Source organism: Oncorhynchus gorbuscha, linkage group LG06, assembly GCF_021184085.1.
Source record: "Oncorhynchus gorbuscha isolate QuinsamMale2020 ecotype Even-year linkage group LG06, OgorEven_v1.0, whole genome shotgun sequence".
In the NCBI taxonomy this organism is placed as follows: domain Eukaryota; kingdom Metazoa; phylum Chordata; class Actinopteri; order Salmoniformes; family Salmonidae; genus Oncorhynchus; species Oncorhynchus gorbuscha.
In genome coordinates this window covers 53589619-53617110 of record NC_060178.1, presented here as the reverse complement: position 1 = coordinate 53617110, position 27492 = coordinate 53589619, and the positions used below count along the sequence as shown (strand labels likewise).

Here is a 27492-nt window from a genome sequence, read left to right as displayed (position 1 = left end):
TCATGTCTGAAAGTAATTTCTCTATGCTTATTTGAGAGGTTCTTGCCATAATATGGACTTGGTCTTTTACCAAATAGGGCTATCTTCTGTATACCCCCCTTCCTTGTCATAACACAACTGATTGCCTAAAACGCATTATTAAGAAGGAAAGAAATTCCACAAATGAACTTCCAGGTGACTAAATTCTTTAAGCCTTTCCAAAAAGGTACGCCTGATACACAGTTATCACTGCTGACGTAATTTCCTGTCACAACTTGTTAACTTGTTTACGTGCTGCTGTACATTTTGTTGTTAGCGTAACTTTGCTACCTGCCAACTTTACAGTTTTTACTTTTTAATTACCGTTTAATTATTTATTTTTTTCCCTCGCTCAACTTTTTTCATACAACTCCCCCCCCCCCCAGATAAAGCATCCCTTTATCTGGACATGGTTCTACAGGACCTCCACCAGCCAAAGCTAAGTAGTAAAATTAACATAATGCCTTCTAATTGCAGTCGCTGTACTCATAATACCATCTCACCATCTTAAATAAGCATGCCCCATTCAAAAAATGTAGAACCAGGAACAAATATAGCCCTGGGTTATCTCCAGACCTGACTGCCATTGACCAGCACAAAAACATCCTGTGGCGTTCTGCATTAGCATCGAATAGCCCCCGTGATATGGAACTTTTCAGGGAAGTTAGGAACCAATATACACACGCAGTTACGAAAGCTAAGGCTAGCTTTTGTAAGCAGAAATTTGCATCCTGTTGCACAAGCTCAAAAAGGTTCTGGGACACTTTAAAGTCCATGGAGAATAACAGCACCTCCTCCCAGCTGCCCACTGCATTGAGGCTAGGAAACTCTGTCACCGCCAATAAATCCATTATAATTGAGAATTTCAATAACCATTTTTCTACAGCTGGCCATGCTTTCCACCTGGTTACCACTACCCTGATCAACAGCCCTCCACCCCCCACAGTAACTCACCCAAGCCTCCCCTGGACCCAAACTGTTACAGACCTATATCCATCCTACCCTGCCTATCTAAGGTCTTCGAAAACCAAGTCAACAAACAGGTCACTGACCATCTCGAATCCCACCGTAACTTGCTGTGCAATCTGGTTTCCGAGCCGGTCACGGGTGCACCTCAGCCACGCTCAAGGTACTAAACGATATCATAACCGCCATCAATAAAAGACAGTACTGTGCAGCCGTCTTCATCGACCTTGCAAAGGCTTTCGACTCTGTCAATCACCATATTCTTATCGGCAGACTCAGTCGCCTCAGTTTTTCTGATGACTGCCTTGCCTGGTTCACCAGCTACTTTGCAGACAGAGTTCAGTGTGTCAAATCGGAGGGCATGCTGTCCAGTCCTCTGGCAGTCTCTATGGGGTGCCACAGGGTTCAATTCTCGGGCCGACTTTTTTCTCTGTATATATCAATGATGTTGCTCTTGCTGCGGGTGATTCCCTGATCCACCTCTACGCAGACGACACCATTCTGTATACCTCCGGCCCGTCCTTGGACACTGTGCTATCTAACCTCCAAACGAGCTTCAATGCCATACAACACTCCTTCCGTGGCCTCCAACTGCCCTTAAACGCTAGTAAAACCAAATGCATGCTTTTCAACCGTTCGCTGCCTGCACCCGCACGCCCGACTAGCATCACCACCCTGGATGGTTCCGACCTTGAATATGTGAACATCTATAAGTACCTAGGTGTCTGGCTAGACTGTAAACTCTCCTTCCAGACTCATATCAAACATCTCCAATCGAAAATCAAATCTAGAGTCGGCTTTCTATTCCGCAACAAAGCATCCTTCACTCACGCCGCCAAACTTACCCTAGTAAAACTGACTATCCTACCGATCCTCGACTTCGGCGATGTCATCTACAAAATAGCTTCCAACACTCTACTCAGCAAACTGGATGCGGTTTATCACAGTGCCATCCGTTTTGTCACTAAAGCACCTTATACCACCCACCACTGCGACCTGTATGCTCTAGTCGGCTGGCCCTCGCTACATATTCGTCGCCAGACCCACTGGCTCCAGGTCATCTACAAGTCCATGCTAGGTAAAGCTCCGCCTTATCTCAGTTCACTGGTCACGATGGCAACACCCACCCATAGCACGCGCTCCAGCAGGTGTATCTCACTGATCATCCCTAAAGCCAACACCTCATTTGGCCGCCTTTCCTTCCAGTTCTCTGCTGCCTGTGACTGGAACGAATTGCAAAAATCGCTGAAGTTGGAGACTTTTATCTCCCTCACCAACTTCAAACATCTGCTATCTGAGCAGCTAACAGATCGCTGCAGCTGTACATAGTCTATCGGTAAATTGCCCACCCAGTTTTACCTACCTCATCCCCATACTGTTTTTATTTATTTACTTTTCTGCTCTTTTGCACACCTATATCTCTACCCGTACTTGACCATCTGATAATTTATCACTCCAGTGTTAATCTGCAAAATTGTAATTATTCGCCTACCTCCTCATGCCTTTTGCACACAATGTATATAGACTTTTTTCCTACTGTGTTATTGACTTGTTAATTGTTTACTCCATGTGTAACTCTGTGTTGTCTGTTCACACTGCTTTGCTTTACCTTGGCCAGGTCGCAGTTGCAAATGAGAACTTGTTCTCAACTATCCTACCTGGTTACATAAAGGTGAAATAAAAAAATAAAAATACCTAGGTGTCTGGTTAGACTGTAAACTTTCATTCCAGACTCACATTAAGCATCTCCAATCCAAAATTAAATCCAGAATCGGTTTCCTATTTCGCAACAAAGTATCCTTCACTCATGCTGCCAAACATACCCTTGTAAAACTGACCATCCTACCGATCCTAGACTTCAGGGATGTCATTTACAAATTAGCCTCCAACACTCCTCTCAACAAATTGGATGCAGTCTATCACAGTGCCAACTGTTTTGTCACCAAAACCCCATATACTACCCACCACTGCGACCTGTATGCTCTTGTTGGCTGGCCCTCGCTTCACACTCATCGCCAAACCCACTGGCTCCAGGTCATCTACAAGTTTCTGCTAGGTAATCTCAGCTCACTGGTCACCATAGCAGCACCCACCCATAGCACGCGCTCCAGCAGGTATATCTCATTGGTCACCCCCAAAGCCAATTCTTCCTTTGGCTGCCTTTCCTTCTAGTTCTCTGCTGCCAATGACTGGAACAAACTGCAAAAATCACTTAAGTTGGAGACTCATATCTCTCTCATTCGCTTTAAGCACCAGCTGTCAGAACAGCTCACAGATCACTGCACCTGTACATAGCCCATCTGTAAACAGCCCATCCAACTACCTCATTCCCATACTGTATTTATTTATCTTGCTCCTTTGCACCCCAGTATCTCTACTTGCACATTAATCTTCTGCGCATCTATTATTCCATTGTTTAATTGCTATACTGTAATTACTTCGCCACCATGGCCTATTTATTGTCTTATCCTACCTTATTTGCACATACTGTGTGTAGACTTTTTATACTGTATTATTGACTGTGTGTTTGTTTATTCCATGTGTAACTCTGTGTTGTTGTATGTGATGAGCTGCTTTGCTTTATCTTGGTTACAGTTGCAAATGAGAACTTGTTCTCAACTAGCCTACCTGGTTAAATAAAGGTGAAATAAAAAAATACACAGGAGAACGATCACCTTATGGTGAGGATAGCCATGCTGCAAGCCCAGCTTCAGACGCAATTGTTAGGCAAGGGTAATTTAAGTGTAGAAAAGGACGAAACAGCATCTATGCCACCAGTAAGTACAGATAGGAGTATAAATCCCCTCACAGTCCCCGCAGCCGGACAAGTTTCTCATGGCTTCTGGAAGGAAGTGCTGTAGGAATGCTCAACCAGTGCTGCTCATTCAGCCGACAGATACTACCAACTGATTGTCCTCATTAAGCAACAAGTCGGAGTCAGAGGCCGAGCCTTCTCTGGTCTCTCCTCCTCCCGTTACGGGGTCTGAGATGCCGTAAGCCTCCCACCATTAGCTCTGACAAATTGAAAACCCTAGTCATTGGCGACTCCATTAACCGCAGTATTAGATTTAAAAAGAATCATCCAGCATTTAGTCACTGTTTTACCAGAAGGTAAGGATACCGAAGTTAAGGGTAATCTGAAGATGGTGCTGGTTAACCTCTCTTGGGTAAGGGGCAGTATTTTCTATCCGGATGAAAAGCATATTTTCTATCCGGATGAAAAGCGTGCCTGTTACTCAGGCTCAGGAGCTAGGATATGCATATAATTGGGAGATTTGGATAGAAAACATTAAAGTGTTTTAAACTGTTAAAATTATGCCTGTGAGTATAACAGAACTGATATGGCAGGCAAAACCCAGAGGACAAACCATCTCCACCCAAAAATGTAAGCCTACGACTGTTTTCAATGGCTTTCACTTTTATTATAAGGCGAAATCCTCCCAGATTGCAGTTCCTAGGGCTTCCACTCGATGTCAACAGTCTTTAGAAAGAGTTTCATGCTGATTTTTGATAGTTTTTCTAGGTGGCTCCCATTTTGGCTGTAGTGTTTCGAAGCGATGTGAAAGAGAGCGCTTCCTTTGGTATTTTTCTCTGTTAAAGACAATAACGATTCTCCGTCTTAAATTGTATAGTTTATTTACGTATTAGGGTACCTAAGGTTTGATTATAAATGTTGTTTGACTTTATCTGGGACCTTTTGGAGTGCCAACAGAAGAAGAGCATCAAAGGTAAGGCATTTATTATTTAGCTAATTCTGACTCACGTAGCGCACCTGCCTGGTTGAAATATGTTTTTCATGCTTTTGTATGATCTGTCCTCAGCATGGTGTGCTTTCGCCGTAAAGCCTTTTTGAAATCTGACACAGCGGCTGGATTAACAAGAATGTATTACACTTGTGATTTTATGAAAGTTAAATATTTATAATTCTGTAGTTTGAATTTCACGCTCTGCAATTTTACCCGATGTTGGCCAGGTGGGACGCTACCATCCCATCTGCCAGTGTAGAGAGTATAGGGATATTGTTATCCACGTCGGCAACAATGATATTAGGATGAAACAGTCAGCGGTCACCAAGCACATCATAGCCTCAGCGTGTAAGTCAGCTAGAAAGATGTTTCGGCATCGAGTAATTGACTCTGGCCCCCTCCCAGTTAGGGGGAGTGATGAGCTCTACAGCAGAGTCTCACAACTCAATCGCTGGTTGAAAATTATTTTCTGTCCTCCCAAAAGATAGAATTTGTAGATAATTGGCCGCCCTCTATCTGGGACTCACCCACAAACAGGAACACGCCTGGCCTGCTGAGGAGTGACGGACTCCATCCTAGCTGGAGGGGTGCTCTCATCTTATCTATGAACATAGCCAGGGCTCTAAATCCTCGAGCTCTACAATGAAATAGGGTGCAGGCCAGGCAGCAGGCTGTTGGCCAGCCTGCCAGCTTAGTGGAGCACAGTCAGTGACTGTGCTCTCGGTTGGGCAAAACTAAACATGGCGGTGTTTGCCTTAGCAATCTCACTGGAATAAAGACCTCTTCCATTCATGTCATTATTGAAAGAGATTGTGATATCTCACATTTCAAAATAGGGCTACTTAATGTTTACATCCCTCACTTCCAAGGCAGTTATAGTCCATGAAATAATGACTGATTATAATCTTGATGTGATTGGCCTGACTGAAACATGGCTTTAAAGCATGATGAATTCACTGTGTAATATGAGGCCTCTCCTCCTCCTACAATAGTGACCATATCCCCTTTGTTGCTAGCATTTAAAATACCAAATATATATTTTTTTATATACTGTTTTCGTCTTTTGAGCTTCTAGTTATGAGATATATGCAGCCTACTCAATCACCTTGTATAGCTACTGTTTACAGGCCTCCTGGGCCATATACAGCGTTCCTCACTGAGTTCCCTGAATTCCTATCGGACCTTGTAGTCATGGCAGATAATATTCACATTTTTGGTGACTTTAATATTCACATGGAAAAGTTTACAGACCCACTCCAAAAGGCTTTTGGAGGCATCATCAACTCAGTCGGTTTTGTCCAACATGTCTCCGTACCTACTCACTGCCACAGTCATACTCTGGACCTAGTTTTGTCCCGTGGAATAAATATTGTGGATCTAAATGTTTTTCCTCATAATCCTGGACTATCGGACCACCATTGTATTATGTTTGCAATCACAACAAATAATCTGTTCAGGCCCCAACCAAAGATCATCAAAAGCCGTGCTATAAATTCTCAGCCAACCCAAAGATTCCAAGATGCCCTTCCAGACGCCCTCCAACTTCCACCTTTCACTGCTGTGAGGACGATACATTTCGATGAAAGATGGTGAAGCACCAAAATTGCCCTTCCTGGATTAGCCTGTATTTCAGACCTAAGGAAGTGGATGGGGAAAATGTTTTACTTTTAAACTCAGACAAAACAGAGATGCTAGTTCTAGGTCCAAAGAAACAAAGAGATCTTCTGTTGGATCTGACAATTAATCTTGATGGTTGTACAAGTTGTCTTAAATAAAACTGTGAAGGACCTTGGTGTTACTCTGGACTCTGGTCTCTCTTTTGATGAACATATCAAGACTGTTTCAACGACACCTTTTTTCATCTACGTAACATTGCAAAAATCAAAAATTTCTGTCCAAAAATGATACAAAAAAGTTAATCCATGCTTTAATCACTTCTAGATTAGACTACTGCAATGCTCTACATGTACACTACTGTAACAAGTAGCAGGCCTCCTTATTATCCCTAGAATTTGTAAGCAAACAGCTGGAGGCAGGGCTTTCTAAAACAGAGCTCCATTTTAATGGAATGGTCTGCCTATCCATGTGAGAGAAGCAGACTCGGTCTCGACCGTTAAGTCTTTATTGAAGAGTCATCTCTTCAGTAGGACCTATGAATAAGTGTAGACTGGCCCAGGGGTGTGAAGGTGAATGGAAAGGCACTGGAGCGACGAACCACCCTTGCTGTCTCTGCCTGGCCGGTTCAACCTCTCTCCACTGGGACTCTCTGCCTCTAACCCTATTACAGGGGCTGAATCACTGGCTTACTGGTGCTCTTTCATGCCGTCCCAAGGAGGGGTGCATCACTTGAGTGGGTTGAGGCTATGACGTGATCTTCCTGTCCAGGTTTGCGCCCCCCTCGGGTTTGTGCCGTGGGTGAGATCTTTGTGGGCTATAAATTGGTGGTTTAAGATATTCCTCTAGTGCACATATGTCAGAGTCAAGGCCCGCGGGCCACATCCGGCCCGCGAGAAGGTTTTTTACGGCCCCTGGGATGATCTTGATTTATTATTAGAACCGGCCCGCAGACCGCAGCAAGCCGGCAGCCCGCAGATCTTTTACACGCACCAATACTACATTTCCCACAATGCAACGGTGACGCACCGAGCAGTAGGCTGCTTCATTTCAATATTTATTGGCACAGCAGTTGTCAGCATCACAGTAAAATTAACTTTCAGATACCCATCAAAAATGGCAAAACGGAAGGTGGACACTGAGAACCGGGGGTTTCAAACAAGGTGGGAGTCGGAGTATTTGTTCACGGAGGTAGCTGGAAAACCTGTGTGTCTTCTGTGTGGAGAAAGTGTGGCGGTACTGAAAGAGTATAATCTGAGACGACATTATGAAACGAAACACGCGGACAACAACAAGAATATGGACATGGAACAAAGGCTACAAAAGGCAGAGGAATTAAAACGAGGCCTCAAATCTCGACAGGCTCTGTTCAAAAAAGCCAAATCACAAGGCCAGGCTGCTGTCAAGGCCAGTTTTATTTTGGCAGAAGAGATCGCTAAAAGCCCGGCCATTTACGGAGGGGGATTTCATCAAAAACTGCATGATTAAAGTTTGTGACGAAGTTTGCCCAGAAAAAAGGCAACTCTTTTTAAATGTGAGTCTGAGCAGAAACACCATTGCCGAGAGAGTAGACCAGTTGTCCATCAATCTAAAAGAGCAGCTTGTGAAAAAGGGAAAAGATTTCATTGCATATTCCTTGGCTGTGGATGAGAGCACCGACATTTCTGACATTGCCCAGTTGTCAATTTTCATCCGCGGAGTGGACTCCAGCCTAAGCGTGACAGAGGAGTTTTTGGCTTTACGTCCTATGCATGGCACAACTACGGGGCATGATTTGTATGAAGAGGTGTCAAGATGTGTAAATGAGATGGAGCTGCCTTGGGAAAAACTCGTGGGTTTGACAACCGACGGAGCACCTGCGATGTGTGGACACAGGAGCGGACTGGTGGCAAAGATACGGGAAAAGATGCAAGAGGAAAACGCGACAGGTGAGCTGACAGCTTATCATTGTATCATACACCAGGAAGCGTTGTGCGGTAAAGCCTTGAAAATGGAGCATGTAATGAGCATCATCACGCGCACAGTTAACTTTATCAGAGCCAAAGGTTTGAATCACCGCCAGTTCAAGGCATTTCTGACGGAGTTAGAAACGGAGCATGGTGATTTGCCTTATCACACAGAGGTGCGATGGCTAAGCCAGGGAAAGGTGCTTCAAAGATGTTTCGAGCTTCGTGAGGAGATTTGTCTGTTCTTGGACAGCAAAGGGAAAGACACAACACAACTCCGAGACGAAATGTTTCTGTGTGAAATGGCTTTTCTGTGTGACATTACGAGTCATCTGAATGCAATGAACTTGCAGCTGCAGGGTCGGGATCGTGTCATCTCTGATATGTACAGTACAGTGAAGGCATTTAAAACCAAACTGACTCTGTGGGAGACGCAGATGCGGAAAGAAAATTTGAGCCACTTTCCCAGCTGCCAGACCATGAAAGAGAAGCTCTCTACCAGTGCGTTCCCGAGCGCACAGTTGGCTGATAAAATAGGTATGCTTGCCGCTGACTTTCGACGCCGATTTGCTGACTTTGAAGCACAAAAAAGCAGGTTGGAACTGCTCGGTAACCCATTTGCTGTTGACGTGGAAAGCTCACCACCAAACCTCCAAATGGAGTTGATTGACCTCCAATGCAATGATGCACTGAGGGCAAAATATGCGGCAGTGGGTGCTGCGGAGTTCGCCCGTTTCCTCCCGACACAATGCCCCAGCTGCGCATCCAGGCTGCTCAAACGTTGTCTATGTTTGGCAGCACATACCTGTGTGAACAACTGTTTTCTTTGATGAACTTGAACAAAACATCACACAGAAGTCGACTTACTGCTGAACACCTCCACTCAATTCTGAGGATTTCCTCAGCTCAGAGCCTTACCCCGAACATTGATGAACTTGTGGAAAAGATGGGACACCACCAAGTATCACCCTCAACCTCAAACAAGTGAACATTACTGTGCAATCACATATTTAGAGTTTTTACTCAGTTCAAGTTTAAAAGTTAAAGTTTAATATTTGTTTTCACTGCATGTTACTTCTCCTTAAACAAAGTGTTGTTTTTGATTAATAGATTTTTGCACTTTATTTTATTGTATTTCAATCCAATTATATTTTAAAAATATTTTAAAAATATTTCAGTTGAGTGGATGATAGAAATAGATTTTTATATAAAGGAAATTTGTCTTTTGTGTCTGTTGAAAATTAAAGATTACTGACAGAGCCATAAGAAAATATTGCTTTATTTATCTGATCATATTGGAATATATTTGTTAGGTTTTCAGTAGGTTCAATTAGGTTCACTAGACTATATGCGTCATTTAAAAAATTTTCAATGAACATTCGAACAGTCCGGCCCTCGGCTTGTAGCTAAATTTTTTATTTGGCCCTCCGTCCATTTGACTTTGACACCCCTGCTCTAGTGGTATGGGGGCCTTGCTTTGGCAAAGTGGGTGTTGTTATATATATATATATATTATATATATGCCATTTAGCAGACGCTTTTATCCAAAGCGACTTACAGTCATGTGTGCATACATTCTACGTATGGGTGGTCCCGGGGATCGAACCCACTACCCTGGCGTTACAAGCGCCATGCTCTACCAACTGAGCTACAGAAGGACCAGAAGGATCCTGCCTGGGTGTGGTTATACCCCTCCTGTCTCAGCCCCCAGTAATTATGCTGCAATAGTTCGTGTCGAGAGGGGGCTAGGGTCAGTCTGTTACATCTGGAGTATTTATCCTCTAATCTGGTGTCCTTTGTGAATTTAAGTATGCTCCCTCTAATTCTCTTTTTCTCCTTATTTTCTCCCGGAGGACCTGATCCCTAGGACCATGCCTCAGGACTACCTGCCCTGATGACTCCTTGCTGTCCCAAGTCCACCTGGTCATGCTGCTGCTCCATTTTCCACTGTTCTGCCTGCGGCTACGGAACCCTGACCTGTTCACTGGACATGCTAACTTGTCCTGGATATGTTGTTTTCGACTCTCTACCGCACCTGCTGTCTCTAACTCTGACTGATCGGCTATGAAAAGCCAACTGACATTTACACCTGAGGTGCTGATCTGTTGCACCCTGTGATTATAACCACTGTGTTTATTTTTATTTGACCCTGCTGCTCATCTATGAATGTTTGAACATCTTGGCCATGTATTGTTATAATCTCCACCGGCACAGCCAGAAGAGGACTGGCCACCCGTCAGAGCCTGGTTCCTCTCTATGTTTCTTCATAGGTTCCTGCCTTTCTAGGGAGTTTTTCCTAGCCACCGTGCTTCTACACCTAAATTGATGCTGTTTGGGGTTATAGGCTGGGTTTCTGTATAGCACTTTGTGACATCGGCTGATGTAAAAAGGGCTTAATAAAAACATTTGATTGATTGATACATCATCAAAAAGGTTGATAGAATGCCAAGAGTGTGCAAAGCTGTCATCAAGGCAAATGTGGCTAATTGAAGAATCAAATATCTAAAATATATGTTGATTTGTTGAACACTTATTTGGTTACAACATGATTCCATATGTGTTATTTCATAGTTTTGATGTCTTGACTATTATTCTACAATGTAGAAAATAGTAAAAATAAATAACAACCCTTGAATGAGTATGTGACCGGTAGTGTACATAGTGTAAACTTATGGGGCGAACTCAGTGAATTTCAATCTCTTGCGTTTCTGTGCTGCACTGCATTTCTTCTGCGTGGCATTCCTGGAGGAAGTGCGTGCACGCGCACATCTCAGCCGGAACATTGTTCTAAAGCACATGTCTAATTCATTGCATGGAGTCCCAAGTGTCTGCGGGTTTCCGCTCCTTCCTTGGACTTGATTGATGAATTAATGTCATTGATTAGTAAGAAACTCCCCTCACCTGGTTGTCTGGGTCTTAATTGAAAGGAAACACCAAAAACCAGCACACACTAGGCCCTCCAAAAATGAGTTTGACACCCCTGGTCTAGAGGTTGGTTTGGGATTGTATTTTTTAGTAAATAGCATATTGTGCCAAAGAAAACATTACAGCACAGGTCTAGGTCATTCCAATGTCTCTTTAGCATGTCTTTACCCAGGAAGGTGAAAGGCTCCTCCTCCGTTGAGATGACCAAACATCCATCGCTGGCTGAGATGGAGACAGACAGACAGACGTACTGCTGTTCAGCACGGGACATATGGCGCACCACAGACAACAGCCAGATCGGGTGGGAATCACAGGCTGAACTGAACCTGCTGATCAGGAACCAGCAGGAATATGACAGGCCTGCTGCCGGAGGGAAACCACGACAGTCTGGTTGAATGGAAGAGGAGGAGGAGAGGGGACAAGCAGAGGTAAAGTTAACCAAACATAGGTCATACAGCATTTTCAAAGCAAATCCATTTAAACAAGTAAAATAGGAAAACATATAGTTGTTAAAAGTAAAACATAGTTGATACAGTACTAGGTGAACTCCCTCCCCTCCTGTCTTACCTCCTCCTATCCCCCCTGTTGGGATGGAGTCAGCATTGACACCTTTCACTGTAGCCAGGGATGGTAGAAATAGACATCTGAAAACACACACACACAGACATGCACACACACACAGAAACACACGTCATTGTCAAATCAATGGTGAGCAACAGAACATTTCCTATGACAATGACCATAGAAGTTGGCAAGACATCACAAACAGATCTGGGATCAGGCTAGTGAATCATTGGAATCCTATGCAAACCTATCAGAACCAATCCCACTTCCAACCTACCCAGTACAGTGGACTCACCCATAGCCACTCTCAGTCATATCAAACTCCACAAAGGCCGGAGAGGTGGAGACTCGGTGTGGTCGGAAGCTCCTTGGTGACGTCATAGAGACTAGGCTAATGATTTGGTGCAGGGGGAGGGGCTGGCCGACAGGAGAGCCAATAGGAGGAGAGGAGCTCAGCAGGCTAAAAGAGCGCTCCATGATGGAGCGAGTGGTGGTCCCACTATCTGTTAAGCTGTCTGCCTTCTCTGGGCTGTGGCCTGCAAAATTAGATTCATTATACGATTACAACCATGTTTATTTCATTAGCAATTACAGAATTACATGTAAAGACTACATATAGTATAGGCCTAAAGTTAAAAGCTACACTTTTTGGAACACAGATATGCAACATTTCAAATGCTGTCTGCTTCCTCTAGACCAGTATTTCCCAAACCTCTACTCGACTACCCCTAGCCAGTCCACTTCTTTGATGTATTCTAGAATTAGCACAGCTGATTCAAATGGTCATATAATTATGACCGTATTAGTTGAATCAACAGTGCTAGTGCAGGACTAAAATTAAATGGTTAAAATCAGATAAAAGTTCTGTATCTTTACCATTGGAGGGAGAAAAGGGGCATTGTGTGTTGGATTCTGGAGCAGAGGTGGCAGCAATTTTGTTACCTTGGCACATCAGAGGATCACAAAGACACAGGAAACGCCTGGAGGAGAAGGAAATAAGAGGTAAGATAACATTCGTCAAGCTTTGATTTTGGGGTGAACTATCCATTTTAAATACAAAAAGATTCCTCAAAGGTGGGTAGTGAGATCAACACAGGGACAATGTTTTAAAACTTATTGAATCAGAAAGCGGAAACGCGTGTCCAGATAGTCCTTCCCTGTTTCAGTCCATTTTCTGCCATTTGGTGCCTAATAGGTATACACACCCAAGCTTGGTGCCAAGAAAAGCAGCTGACCTGAGGTCTATGTGGGAGATGGAGTGTGAGGCGATTTTCTCCAGGATGCGTGTGTCAGGCAGGTATAGTGGGTGGTCCGGCCTGAGCAGAATGCTTCGACAGTGGGTTAGTAGAGTGGACACCAAACCCCCCTTGCAGACAATCTGCCGGTTCTTCTCTGATGTTACCATCACCTGGAGGTGGTGGGCTACTGAGTACTGGACCTCCACTGACAGCTGGGGGAGAGGAGTGATGAAGAATTCAATTGAACCAAATTGAGTAAAATTCAAATGACAGCAAAGCAGTCTGAGAAGAGAGGAGCTATGAGTAATCCAATTCAACTGAACTGAGTTGAATTCCAATGAATTGATTTCTAGATAATATGAAAGAGCAATACAGCATGAATTAAATCTAACTGATTCCTGAATTGATTCCTGCATATGACAGAGCAGTGTAGTCGGTCTGCTGATAGGTTACCTGTGGATCCTCTGCAGTAAAGACATGAGGCAGGAGAGTCATGATGACCCTGAGGGCTCCCGGATACAGTATGGTCTGGTCACATGTAAACCTGAACCCATAAACCCACAGATACATAGTATCACATAGTTATAACGTAATTATAATTTGAAGCAATCTTGCTTGGCCTCTGGTAGATTGGGTACGAGGAGAAATTAACACTCATGCAACAACCTGGAATATACAGTACATTCGGAAAGTATTCAGGACCCTTGACTTTTTCCACATTTTGATACATTACAGCCTTATTTTACAGCCTTACATCAATTTACACATAATAGTCCATAATGACAAAGCAAAAATCAAAGGTTTTTAGAATTTTTTGCAAAAAAAAAAAAATGAAATATCACATTTACATAAGTATTGAAACAACTTTGGTAGTGGTTACAGCCTCGACTCGTCTTTGTTATGATGCTACAAGCTTGGCACACCTGTATTTGGGGAGTTTCTCCAATTCTTCTCTGCAGATTCTCTCAAGCTCTTTCAGGTTCAATCTGCACAGCTATTTCCAGGCCTCTCCATAGATGTTCGATCGGGTTCTGGCTGGGCCACTCAAGGATATTCAGACACTTGTCCTGAAGCCACTCCTGCTTTGTCTTGGCTGTGTGCTTAACGTTGTTGTCCTGTTGGGAGGTAAACCTTCGCCCCAGTATGAGGTCCTGAGTGCTCTGGAGCAGGTTTTCATCAAAGATCTCTCTGTACTTTGCTCCATTCATCTTTCCCTCGATCCTGACTAGTCTCCCATTCTCTGTCGCTGACACACCCCCACACCATGATACTGCCACCATCATGTTTCGCTGTAGGGCTGGTGCCTGGTTTCCTCAAGACGTGACGCCTGGCATTCAGCCTAAAGAGTTCGATCTTGGTTTCATCAGACCAGAGAATCTTGTTTCTCAAGGTCTGAGACCTTTAGATACCTTTTGGAAAAGTCCAAGCGGGTTGTCATGTGCCTTTTACTGAGGGGTGGCTTCCGTCTGGCCACTCTACCATAAAGGCCTGATTGGTGGAGTGCTGCAGAGATGGTTGTCCTCCCGGAAGGTTCTCGCATCTCAACAGAGGAACTCTGGAGCTCTTTCACCTCTGTGACCAAGGCCTTCTCCTCCGATTTTTCAGTTTAGCTGGGCGGCCAGCTCTAGGAAAATCTTGGTTGTTCCAAAATAACAATGAATGAGGCCACTGTGTTATTTGGGACTTTCAATACTGTAGACATTTTTTTGGTACCCTTTCCAGATCTGAGGTCTGAATACTTTCTGAATGCACTGTAAAAGCTTAGAAGAAAATCACTGTAATATATAGGGAGGTGAAGATGGAAAGGGAGGGGGAAAATGAGAAGGAAAGGAGAAGGAGATAGAAAGGGAGATAGATATAGACGGACATTGAAATAGAGATACGCTGGTACGATAGTGCATCTCTTTAACAAGAAACAACAGTTCCACCTGTAGTTAGTCTCAGAGCAGACAACAGCGACGCTGTGGCCTGCAGGTCTGGATCCCCCCGGTAATTCATCCTCTGGTGTCTGTAAAGTCTGTTGGGTTGGTGGCACAGTCTGCAGCCTCTCTCCTCCACCACCACCCCCCTGGGTCTCTCCATCTCCCCCCTCCTCTCTCTTCTCTCCCACATGTCCTGCTGTCATCTCAAGGGCAGCGTAGGTCCCTGTAGCTAATTGGTCCAGGTAGGAGAGAAGCCTGATACAGGTCTGTAAAGGGGGAGGCAGGGGTGGCTTGGAGGTGGAAGAGAGGGAGGTGAGCACTGGGGTCTCAGACAGCTCCAGAAACTGGTGGAAACTCCTCCCAAGAGAATGATTGTCCTCTGTTTCTCTCTGACCCCATCTCTGGCCCAGGCCCCTACTCATCATACCCCCAGCGTGGCCCTCCATCCTCTCTGTTGCCTCCCAGCCCTCAGTCTGGAAACAACCCAGCCGTAGTAAGGCTTCAGCCAGCCTCTCGTAGAACCCTTCAGCCTGGAACAAATTAATTAATTATTTTCATGTCTGGTCACATTCATACAACCCATCCTTTGGCTTACGAGGTTATTGGACAACTCATTTGAATTAATGACATCACAGTACTGTGGTGTTACCTACCTGGAACTGGTGTGAGTTAACAGGGTGTACGTGGACAGCTAGGGCGAGGGTGTGTAGGGTGAGGAAGAGGAGGTCTAGTATCCCCTGCTGCCCCTTAGCACCCCACACCCCACCCTGAGTGGGGTCACTCAGAGCCCCCTCCATGTCCACTACCAGGGACAGCAGGCCGGTGAAGCCCCGCGCACGTCGAAACGCCCCCCAACTGTTAGGTCTCTCCAGAACCTTCAAAACTGACTGGAGAACAGAGAGAGAGAATTCAGTTACAGAAAAGTAACACACACACGTCTGGCTCCATTTGTGCTTTAGTCCTCTCTGACTATCTAACAAACAAGGTAGACTATGTTATATTATAGAGTTCTATGGATGAGGCAGATCGAGAAAGTCCGGTTAACATATTGAGAAGATTATATGGCAAGTTTACAGGCATAGATTGAGGTCATTGAACTTGACCCATACAGAATTAACCCTTTACAGACAGCACAAACAGAACAGCCTGGACCAAACTATTCAGCTCACACACAGTCTTCTCTTTGGGATGTTTGAGATGTTTGAGGTTTGGGAGTATGTTGTCAAAAAGGCATCATTGACCAACATCTAGATATGTATAATAACTAGTGAAAGTCTACATCCCTTGACTCATTTTTTCTGCTTTTTTTTGACTAGTTATCTACACAACCTGCTCTACTTTCAAAATGAAAGACATTTTAGAACATTTTCTCAATTTCTAAAAAATGTAAAACAAAGATGTCTTGATTGCTCATGTCTTTATAAAACCAGTGTCAGTATGCTAACTTAGCATATAGTTCTGCCACCCTGGACTTACCCCTGACTGGGCTTGTACCAGGGTCCTCTACCTTACCAACACACTTAACTGCCCGCTTGACAACATGCAAAACAATTGAACTACACAAGAGGTTCCAATTGGATAGTTCCATCGGCAAGATTTCAAGCTAGCTGCGAAGTGAGCTTACAGTACATTCTTACCCCAAAGTTAATACTGTGGAAGCCCTTTTGGCAGCAACTACATCTGTGAATAATTTTGAATAAGATTCCACCAACTTCGCACAACTCTTAATTAAGGCAACATATATTAATTGTTTTTGTCAAAATTGCTCAAGCTCAGTAAATTTGGTTGGGAATTATTGATGGACAGTAATTTTCAAACCTTTCAAGCAGACTCAAGTCAGGACTGAGAGTAGACCACTCAAGAACACTCAACACCTCTTGGAAAGTCATTGTAATTGCCGCCAAAGGTGCTTCCACCAAGTATAAACTATGGGGTGTGGGGACATACCCAATCAAGACATATTTGTATTTATTTTTGTATCCCTTTTTAGATTGATTTTTAAGGCAGCAAAATGTGAATCTGTGCAAGGGGTGTGTAGACTTTCACTAGGCACTGTGTAAACATTTTGAGTAATAATGTATAATGCATTCAATTGCCTATCAATAAGTAAACAAAGCAAAATGCAAGCTTATCTCTTCCGTTCTATCCGGCCAATTAAAACAAGCAGGTCATGAAGGGATGAAAAATAGTCCTGACATAAATAAATAACAAAATCATAAATTATTTGGGGTAACCGTTGTTGAGGACTAAGCTAAATGTGATTAGCTTCATCTAATTTAGTGGTCTAATCCATCTGATAGGCAATGTGTGTGGCAGAACGCAGAGAGAAATGTGATTAACAAGAATTAGACTAATCACAATGGCTCTCAACACACGCCAAACCAGGTCACACTAAATCTGACTGCCACCTGCTTTAATCAAGTTAACACACATAGACACACTCGCACACACACCAAACACACAAACACCCCACCACACACACACACACACACACACACACACACACACCCATACACACATATATCGTCTGCGAGTTAGTACCCCTCTCATTCTGATCTATAAAAATAGACACGTACAGTAAGTCGCTAACTCACTTAGACCTAATCAGGTTTATCAGCCATTCTCTGATGTGATAGAGGTCCTAATCTTCATAGAGCTACAGCACAGGGCTGCAGGGGTAATCAAATAGCGCCCCGGCTAACAGCTAAACCTGTATCAGCTAATCAATCTGCATTTGTCTATAATGCAATAAAGCTCCTGGAGGATGGGATAACAAATTCACTGCCTTATTATGTTTTAAACATGTTACAATTTGTTAAAATTTGACGTGAAAATGAAATCTGCAGATTAGTCGAGACCCTCACGTGTTTTTGTTGGCTGTCGTTTCTCCTCAAGCTTTAGCAAAATGTGTTTTTGACAACAATCCATAAAACATTAGAGAGAGATCAATGTCTATGTGTGTACCTGCAGCAGGTCTTGTTTGAGCCCCAACTCCTGTTGTGTAGAGGAACAGAGAGCTCCTATAGCCGTAGACATAAACTCGTCAGGGTTTATCTCTGACAGCTGCTCCAGGATGCTGAGGGTTGGTCCTCTGTACTGCTCCTCATCTAGAAATATCTTTATGTAGGGAACCATCCCAAGGTCACGGACTGACACTGATAGAGCGTGGAAGAGAGAAAGCGAGAGAGCGGGGGAGAGCTGGAGAGTGATCGGGATGTGTGTACCTGATAGATTGTAGCATTTCTTTGGATAGACGCAGATATAAAAGCGAGGGGAGACAGATGAGAGTGAGAGGATGAGAGGAAAGTGGCTAGTGGTGGACCCAGGGATCGGACCAGTGCCTTTGGGGGCAATGTTGGTTGCACTACCGCTAGACCAGATTCAGACACTTACCTGTGTTTCTGATGGAGCGTAGGGTGAGGGCAGCCACTACTGTGAGCATGCTGGTGGTGAGAGCTCTCTCATTGTCCTCTACAGCTGACTGATCTTGGGGACCTGACAGAGAGAGATGAGATCACTGTGAGGAAGTGTGAAAGGCTCTATAGGCTCTATATAAGACTATGGTGGTCCTTCTGTAGCTCAGTTGGTAGAGCATGGCGCTTGTAACGCCAGGGTAGTGGGTTCGATCCCCGGGACCACCCATACGTAGAATGTATGCACACATGACTGTAAGTCGCTTTGGATAAAAGCGTCTGCTAAATGGAATATATATACTATATGTGGTAACATCATTGTTACAATAACATACCTGCTCCTCTAGCCTTCCTGAGTATCTTGGCCCTCCTGCGTAGTTCTCCAAGCAGAAGTTCCAACAGACCTCCATCACTGAGAACCTCCGCTAGCAGACCACTACGCACTGTCAACCTGAAGAGGAATGGAAGAGATTTTGTATATTTTAAACTAAAGTCAAATCCAATCTCATGCTTCGTAAACTAGTGTAGACTAACAGTGAAAAGCTTACTTACGGACCCTTCCCAACAATGCAGAGAGAAAAAAAGAGAAGTAATATAAAAAATAATTACACAATGTATAAATACGCAATGAGTAACTGGATATACAGTGCATTTGGAAGGTATTCAGACCCCTTGAATGTTCCACATTTTGTTACGTTTCAGCCTTGCTACGTCTACTCCCGCTCACTCTCTCCGGCGCTCGATGTCGCAGGTCTACTAACCACCGGTCCTGGAAACCCATCTTTACGCACACCTGCGTCTCATCACCAGTCACACCTAGACTTCATTACTCCCTGACTACTTACCCTTAATATAACTATTTTTTGTTATCAGTTATCAGGTAGTGTTGGTTATGTTTCTTTGTCAGACGTTTGTCTTGTTTTGTATGTTTGTTCATATTAAACTCACTAACTGCACCTGCTTCTTGACTCCCTGCATCGACGTTACAGAATACTGCCTCAACATATGGAAGCATCAGTTAATCAGGACATCTCCCAGATAGTCAGCAATCAGGGACACTTATTTCGCCAACACTATGAACGCCTGGCACAACTGCGGATGGCTATGGATGAGGTACTCCACATTTTTCAACATCTCGACATTTCCGGAGGGGCGTCACCTCCAACAAGCCGAGGATTCACTACCACAAGTCGACCCAGCGTGCCAGCACCCCAGCCCATCCAACAGTCCACCCACGTCAGCGATGCCCGTTTGTCCCTCCCGGACAAATATTACGGGTCTCCCTCCAAATGTCGTGGTTTCCTACTCCAGTGCTCCCTCTATTTCACTCATCAGTTGGGAGTTCCCACCACAGACAGGTCCAAGGTTGCCCCGGTTATTTCCCTGCTGACCGGACGGGCGTTGGAGTGGGCTATGGCCGTCTGAGAGAGAAGAGAGTCTGGGTTCCTATGAGGGGTTTAGGGTCTTCCACCATTCACCGCAGGGCAGAGAGGACAGTGGCAGCATCCAGTGGACGGAATGATCCGGCGCTCTGCACCCTATTCAGAAGAGGATTGCGCTAAGAAGTCCAGACGGAGATGGCTTGCCGAGATGAAAATCTAACCTTGGACACATTCATCGCGATGGCCATTTGTCTGGATAACCTCCTTCAGGAGCGTCAACACCCCCATCGCCTCTCTCCCTCCTTCGTTGACCGTTCTGTGTCAGAGCCTGAACCCATGGCCACAAGCCTCCCTGCGGCTGAGCGACGCCATCGGAGGCAGTTAGGGCTCTGTCCCTATTGCGGCCAGGAAGGGCACCAGCTTCAACAGTGTCTGGTACGTCCCAACCCGGAATCCACAAGAGCAGAGGGACTTCCTGGGTTAGGCATGAGTACTCCATCATCATCACTGTCCGTCAAATCTTTTTCAGTATCGATTTCACTCGGAGGCGGTCCCTCATCTATTGTTTCTACAGCTCTAAAGGGTTCTGGTGACACAGGGAATTTTATTGACAAGACCTTTGCCTCCTCCCTGCACATCACCTCATACCCGCTCTCTTCTCTATTTCTGGTCCAAGCATTGGATATACGACCATTGGGATCCGGCACTATTACGCACGTTACTTTTCCACTCACCCTCACTGTGGGACCCAAGCACCAGGAAAACCTTTCCTTCCTCTTCACCTCCGCACCCATGCACAAAGTCATCATTGGCCTCCTGTGGCTCCAACTCCATAATCCCACCATCTCCTGGTCAGAGAGGAGGATTACCGCCTGGGGACCAGGATGTCGGAGGACCTGCTTTCCCTGTCTCTGGGTTTCCACATTGGTAAAGGGCCCTGTGTGTGTCCGCCAGCTCATCAATCGGTCCTCCGGAGCGTATTTACGTCCCAACAGAGGTTAGAGATTGGTTGCTGACCTGGGCACACACATCCCTCGCCTCTGGACACCCAGGTGTCACCCGCACCACTCAATCCCTTTCTGAGAAATAATTATGGCCAACTTTAGCACAGGACGTTGCACACTATGTCAACTCATGTCAAGTTCAGTATGTACTCAATATAAATCTCACCGCACGCTCCAGCAGGAAAACTCCTTCCCCTTCCTGGTCTCTGGTCTCATCTGTCAATTTATTTAATCACTGATCTCCCCTTGTTTGATGGTTTCACCATCATTTTGGTGATTGTGGACAGATTCTCAAAATCTTGTAGTTTCATCTCTCTCTCTGGTCTCCCTAATACACTCTGGGTCGCTGAGGTACTGTTCCAGCAGGTCTTCCGGCACTTTCACCATCCGGAGGAAGGCTTTCATGGAGAGGCTGGGGTCACGGTCAGTCTCACTTCTGGGTACCAGCCTCAATCTAACGGGCAGGTGGAGATGATGAACCAGGAGCTGGGGAGGTTCCTGAGGATTCACTGCCAGGACCAGCAGGGGGAGTGGGCCCCATTCCTTCCTTGGGATGAATACGCCCAGAATTAATTTGGAAACTCCTCCACTAAGCTGACTCCCTTCCAGTGTGTTCTGGGTTATCAGCCAGCCCTGGCTCCGTGGAATCCGATCCAGACCGAACCTCCTGCGGTGGACGAGTGGTTCAGGTGCACAGAAGAGGTATGAAACGATGCCCTCGTGAGATTTTAGTGCGCCATCCACCGTCAGTGAGGCTCCCTTGTTCCAGCCTGGTGATCGTGTCTGGCTCTCCACCAGGAACCTCTCGCTCTGCCTGTCCTCTAAGAAGCTGAGTCTCTGGTTTGTGGGGCCGTTCAAGGTCCTCCGGAGGGTCAACGAGGTAACTTACAGATTATAACTCCCCAATAACTATCGGATCTCACCTTCTTTTCACGTTTCCCTCCTCAGACCAGGAGGACACCCCCGGACAGGGCCAAACAGGAAGGATATAACCCCACCCACTTTGCCAAAGCACAGCCCCCACACCACTAGAGGGAAATCTTCAACCACCAACTTACCATCCTGAGACAAGGCCGAGTATAGCCCACAAAGATCTCCGACACGGTACAACCCAAGGGGGGAAACCCAGACAGGCCGACCACAACAGTGAATCAACCCACCCAGGTGACGCACCCCCAGGGACGGCACGAGAGAGCCCCAGCAAGCCAGTGACTCAGCCCCGTAACAGGGTTAGAGGCAGAGAATCCCAGTGGAAAAAGGGGAACCGGCCAGGCAGAGACAGCAAGGGCGGTTCGTTGCTCCAGAGCCTTTCCGTTCACCTTCCCACTCCTGGGCCAGACTACACTCAATCATATGACCCACTGAAGAGATGAGTCTTCAGTAAAGACTTAAAGGTTGAGACCGAGTTTGCGTCTCTGACATGGGTAGGCAGACCGTTCCATAAAAATGGAGCTCTATAGGAGAAAGCCCTGCCTCCAGCTGTTTGCTTAGAAATTCTAGGGACAATTAGGAGGCCTGCGTCTTGTGACCGTAGCGTACGTGTAGGTATGTACGGCAGGACCAAATCAGAGAGGTAGGTAGGAGCAAGCCCATGTAATGCTTTGTAGGTTAGCAGTAAAACCTTGAAATCAGCCCTTGCTTTGACAGGAAGCCAGTGTAGTGAGGCTAGCACTGGAGTAATATGATCAAATTTTTTGGTTCTAGTCAGGATTCTAGCAGCCGTATTTAGCACTAACTGAAGTTTATTTAGTGCTTTATCCGGGTAGCCGGAAAATAGAGCATTGCAGTAGTCTAACCTAGAAGTGACAAAAGCATGGATTAATTTTTCTGCATCATTTTTGGACAGAAAGTTTCTGATTTTTGCAATGTTACGTAGATGGAAAAAAGCTGTCCTCGAAATGGTCTTGATATGTTCTTCAAAAGAGAGATCAGGGTCCAGAGTAACGCAGAGGTCCTTCACAGTTTTATTTGAGACGACTGTACAACCATTAAGATTAATTGTCAGATTCAACAGAAGATCTCTTTGTTTCTTGGGACCTAGAACAAGCATCTCTGTTTTGTCCGAGTTTAATAGTAGAAAGTTTGCAGCCATCCACTTCCTTATGTCTGAAACACATGCTTCTAGCGAGGGCAATTTTGGTGCTTCACCATGTTTCATTGAAATGTACAGCTGTGTGTCATCCGCATAGCAGTGAAAGTTTACATTATGTTTTCGAATAACATCCCCAAGAGGTAAAATATATAGTGAAAACAATAGTGGTCCTAAAACAGAACCTTGAGGAACACCGAAATGTACAGTTGATTTGTCAGAGGACAAACCATTCACAGAGACAAACTGATATCTTTCCGACAGATAAGACCTAAACCAGGCCAAAAGAATGTGGTGATCGATGGTATCAAAAGCAGCACTAAGGTCTAGGAGCACGAGGACAGATGCAGAGCCTCGGTCCGATGCCATCAAAATGTAATTTACCACCTTCACAAGTGCCGTCTCAGTGCTATGATGGGGTCTAAAACCAGACTGAAGCATTTCGTATACATAGTTTGTCTTCAGGAAGGCAGTGAGTTGCTGCGCAACAGCCTTCTCTAAAATCTTTGAGAGGAATGGAAGATTCGATATAGGCCGATAGTTTTTTATATTGTCTGGGTCAAGGTTTGGCTTTTTCAAGAGAGGCTTTATTACTGCCACTTTTAGTGAGTTTGGTACACATCCAGTGGATAGAGAGCCGTTTATTATGTTCAACATAGGAGGGCCAAGCACAGGAAGCAGCTCTTTCAGTAGTTTAGTTGGAATAGGGTCCAGTATACAGCTTGAAGGTTTAGAGGCCATGATTATTTTCATCATTGTGTCAAGAGATATAGTACTAAAACACTTGAGCGTCTCTCTTGATCCTAGGTCCTGGCAGAGTTGTGCAGACTCAGGACAACTGAGGTTTGGAGGAATACGCAGGTTTAAAGAGGAGTCCGTAATTTGCTTTCTAATAATCATAATCTTTTCCTCAAAGAAGTTCATGAATTTATCACTGCTAAAGTGCAAGTCATCCTCTCTTGGGGAATGCTGCTTTTTAGTTAGCTTTGCCACAGTATCAAAAAGGAATTTCGGATTGTTCTTATTTTCCTCAATTAAGTTAGAAAAATAGGACGATCGAGCAGCAGTAAGGGCTCTTCGGTACTGCACGGTACCGTCATTCCAAGCTAGTCGGAAGACTTCCAGTTTGGTGTGGCGCCATTTCCGTTCCAATTTTCTGGAAGCTTGCTTCAGAGCTCGGGTATTTTCTGTGTACCAGGGAGCTAGTTTCTTATGAGACATGTTTTTAGTTTTTAGGGGTGCAACTGCATCTAGGGTATTGCGCAAGGTTAAATTGAGATCCTCAGTTAGATGGTTAACGGATTTTTGTCCTCTGGCGTCCTTGGGTAGGCAGAGGGAGTCTGGAAGGGCATCAAGGAATCTTTGTGTTGTCTGTGAATTTATAGCACGACTTTTGATGTTCCTTGGTTGGGGTCTGAGCAGATTATTTGTTGCAATTGCAAATGTAATAAAATGGTGGTCCGAGGATTATGAGGAAAAACATTAAGATCCACAACATTTATTCCATGGGACAAAACTAGGTCCAGCGTATGACTGTGAGAGTCAGTGGGTCCAGAGACATGTTGGACAAAACCCACTGAGTCGATGATGGCTCCAAAAGCCTTTTGGAGTGGGTCTGTGGACTTTTCCATGTGAATATTAAAGTCACCAAAGATTAGAATATTATCTGCAATGACTACAAGGTCTGATAGGAATTCAGGGAACTCAGTGAGAAACGCTGTATATGGCCCAGGAGGCCTGTAAACAGTAGCTATAAAAAGTGATTGAGTAGGCTGCATAGATTTCATGACTAGAAGCTCAAAAGACGAAAACGTCATTTTTTTTTTTGTAAATTGAAATTTGCTATCGTAAATGTTAGCAACACCTCCGCCTTTGCGGGATGCACGGGGGATATGGTCACTAGTGTAGCCAGGAGGTGAGGCCTCATTTAACACAGTAAATTCATCAGGCTTAAGCCATGTTTCAGTCAGGCCAATCACATCAAGATTATGATCAGTGATTAGTTCATTGACTATAATTGCCTTTGAAGTAAGGGATCTAACATTAAGTAGCCCTATTTTGAGATGTGAGGTATCATGATCTCTTTCAGTAATGACAGGAATGGAGGTGGTCTTTATCCTAGTGAGATTGCTAAGGCGAACACCGCCATGTTTAGTTTTGCCCAACCCAGGTCGAGGCACAGACACGGTCTCAATGGTGATAGCTGAGCTGACTACACTAACTATGCTAGTGGCAGACTCCACTATGCTGGCAGGCTGGCTAATAGCCTGCTGCCTGATGGACTGGGAGGGGTACAGTCCAGAGGAGCGGTGCTGGGTTCCGGTGGACGACATTCTAGATCCCAACTTCAGGACAGCGTCGTTCTGCGGAGGGGGGTGGGGGTATTGTCAGGTCTACTCCCGCTCCCCCTCTCCGGCGCTCGACGTCGCCGATCTACTAAGCACCGGTCCTGGCAACCCATATTTACGCACACCTGCATCTCATCATCAGTCACATCTGGACTTAATTACTCGCTGATGCCCTTTATATGGCACTCTTTTGTTATCAGTTATCAGGCAGTTTTGGTTATGTTTCCTTGTCATATGTTTCTCTTGTATTGTATTGTGCTATGTTGGTTCATATTACACTCACTAACTGCACATGCTTCCTGACTCCCTGCGTCGACGTTACACTTATTCAAAAATGTATTAAATTGTTTTTTTCCCTCATCAATCTACACACAATACCCCATAATGATGAAGCGAAAACAGATTCTCAGTTTTTTGTCAATGTATTAAAAACAGAAATACCTTATTTACATAAGTATTCAGAACCTTGCTATGAGAATCGAAATTGAGCTCAGGTGCGTCTTGTTTCCATTTTTCATCCTTTTTGTTTCTACAACTTCATTGGAGTCCACCTGTGGTAAATTCAATTAATTGGACATGATTTGGAAAGGCCCACACCAGTCTATATAAGGTCCCACAGTTGACAGTGCATGTCAGAGCAAAAACCGAGCCATGAGATCGAAGGAATTCTCTGTAGAGCGACGAGACAGGATTGTGTGTGTCGAGGCACAGGCTACCAAAAAATATCTGCGGCATTGAAGGTCCCCAAGAACTCCCTCATTCTTAAATGGAAGAAGTTTGGAATCACCAAGACTCTTCCTAGGGCTGGCCACCTGGCTAAACTGAGCATTTGGGGGAGAAGGGCATTCTTCAAGGAGGTGACCAAGAACCCGATGGTCACTTTTTTTATATATACTTATTTTTCTCCCCAATTTCATGTCATCCAATTGGTAGTTACAGTCTTGTCCCATTGTTGCAACTCCTATACGGAGAGGCGAAGGTCGAGAGCCGACCATCCACCGAAACACAATCCAACCAACATTTACATTTACATTTAAGTCATTTAGCAAACGCTCTTATCCAGAGCGACTTACAAATTGGTGCATTCACCTTATGACATCCAGTGGAACAGTCACTTTACAATAGTGCATCTAAATCTTAAAGGGGGGGGGGTGAGAGGGATTACTTATCCTATCCTAGGTATTCCTTAAAGAGGTGGGGTTTCAGGTGTCTCCGGAAGGTGGTGATTGACTCCGCTGTCCTGGCGTCGTGAGGGAGTTTGTTCCACCATTGGGGGGCCAGAGCAGCGAACAGTTTTGACTGGGCTGAGCGGGAGCTGTGCTTCCTCAGTGGTAGGGAGGCGAGCAGGCCAGAGGTGGATGAACGCAGTGCCGCACTACTTCTTGACACAATGCCCGCTTAACCCGGAAGCCAGCCGCACCAATGTGTCGAGGGAAACACCACACACCTGGTGACCATGTCAGAGTCCATTGCGCCCGGCCTTCCACAGGAGTTGCTAGAGTGCGATGGGACAAGAACATCCCTGATGGCCAAATCCTCCCCTAACCCGGATGACGCTGGGCCAATTGTGCGCAGCCCCACGAGTCTCCCCGTCGTGGCCGGCTGCGACAGAGAACCAGGATCTCTAGCGGCACAGCTAGCACTGTGGTACAATGCCTTAGACCACTGTGCCACTCGGGATGCCCGATGGTCACTCTGACAGAGCTCCAGAGTTCCTCTGTGGAGATGGGAGAACATTCCAGAAGGACTCCACCAATCAGGCCTTTATGGTAGAGTGTTCAGACAGAACAAACTCCTCAGAAAAAGGCACATGACAGCTCACTTGGAGTTACCAAAAGGCACCTAAAGGACTCTAGTCTGATGAATCCAAGGTTGAACTTTTGTCATTATGGGGTATTGTGTGTAAATTGATGAGAAGAACAACAATAATTTAATGCATTTTTAAATAAGGCTTTAACGTAACAAAATGTGGAAAAAGTCAAGGCTATTACAGCAGATTAAGAGGCTCCAGTGGGCACGCGATCACCAACACTGGACAACTGAGGCATGGAAAAACATTGCCAGGTCCGATTGCTTCATGCTGATGGCTGAGTCAGGATTTGGCGTAAACAGCATGAGTCCATGGCCCCATCCTGCCTGGTGTCAACAGTACAGGATGGTGGCGTAATGGTGTGGGGAAGTGTACCTAATAAACTTTCCACTGTGTGCATATTGTATCATCCCAGTCATAGAGTCATTTATAAAATAATCAATGTGTCTTATACTGGGGATGAATCCAACTTAACCTTTGGGGATCAATAAAGTTTATTCCTAAATG

At 45.1% G+C, this 27492-nt stretch overlaps 1 protein-coding gene across 3 annotated transcripts in view; it reads right to left on the bottom strand.

The window, feature by feature from the left end:
• Positions 1-27492, bottom strand: part of wdfy4 (WDFY family member 4) — a 250546-nt gene that overhangs the window by 183606 nt on the left and 39448 nt on the right. For all 3 annotated transcript variants that reach the window (XM_046353520.1, XM_046353519.1, XM_046353518.1), the window contains exons 11-21: positions 18688-18803; positions 18333-18434; positions 17904-18094; positions 15593-15826; positions 14946-15469; positions 13471-13561; positions 13015-13229; positions 12656-12759; positions 12075-12315; positions 11783-11859; positions 11384-11602 (exon numbers count right to left, since the gene is read on the bottom strand). In XM_046353520.1, the coding sequence (XP_046209476.1) occupies positions 11384-11602; positions 11783-11859; positions 12075-12315; positions 12656-12759; positions 13015-13229; positions 13471-13561; positions 14946-15469; positions 15593-15826; positions 17904-18094; positions 18333-18434; positions 18688-18803 (2114 nt within the window). The remainder of the gene's footprint in view (positions 1-11383; positions 11603-11782; positions 11860-12074; positions 12316-12655; positions 12760-13014; positions 13230-13470; positions 13562-14945; positions 15470-15592; positions 15827-17903; positions 18095-18332; positions 18435-18687; positions 18804-27492) is intronic.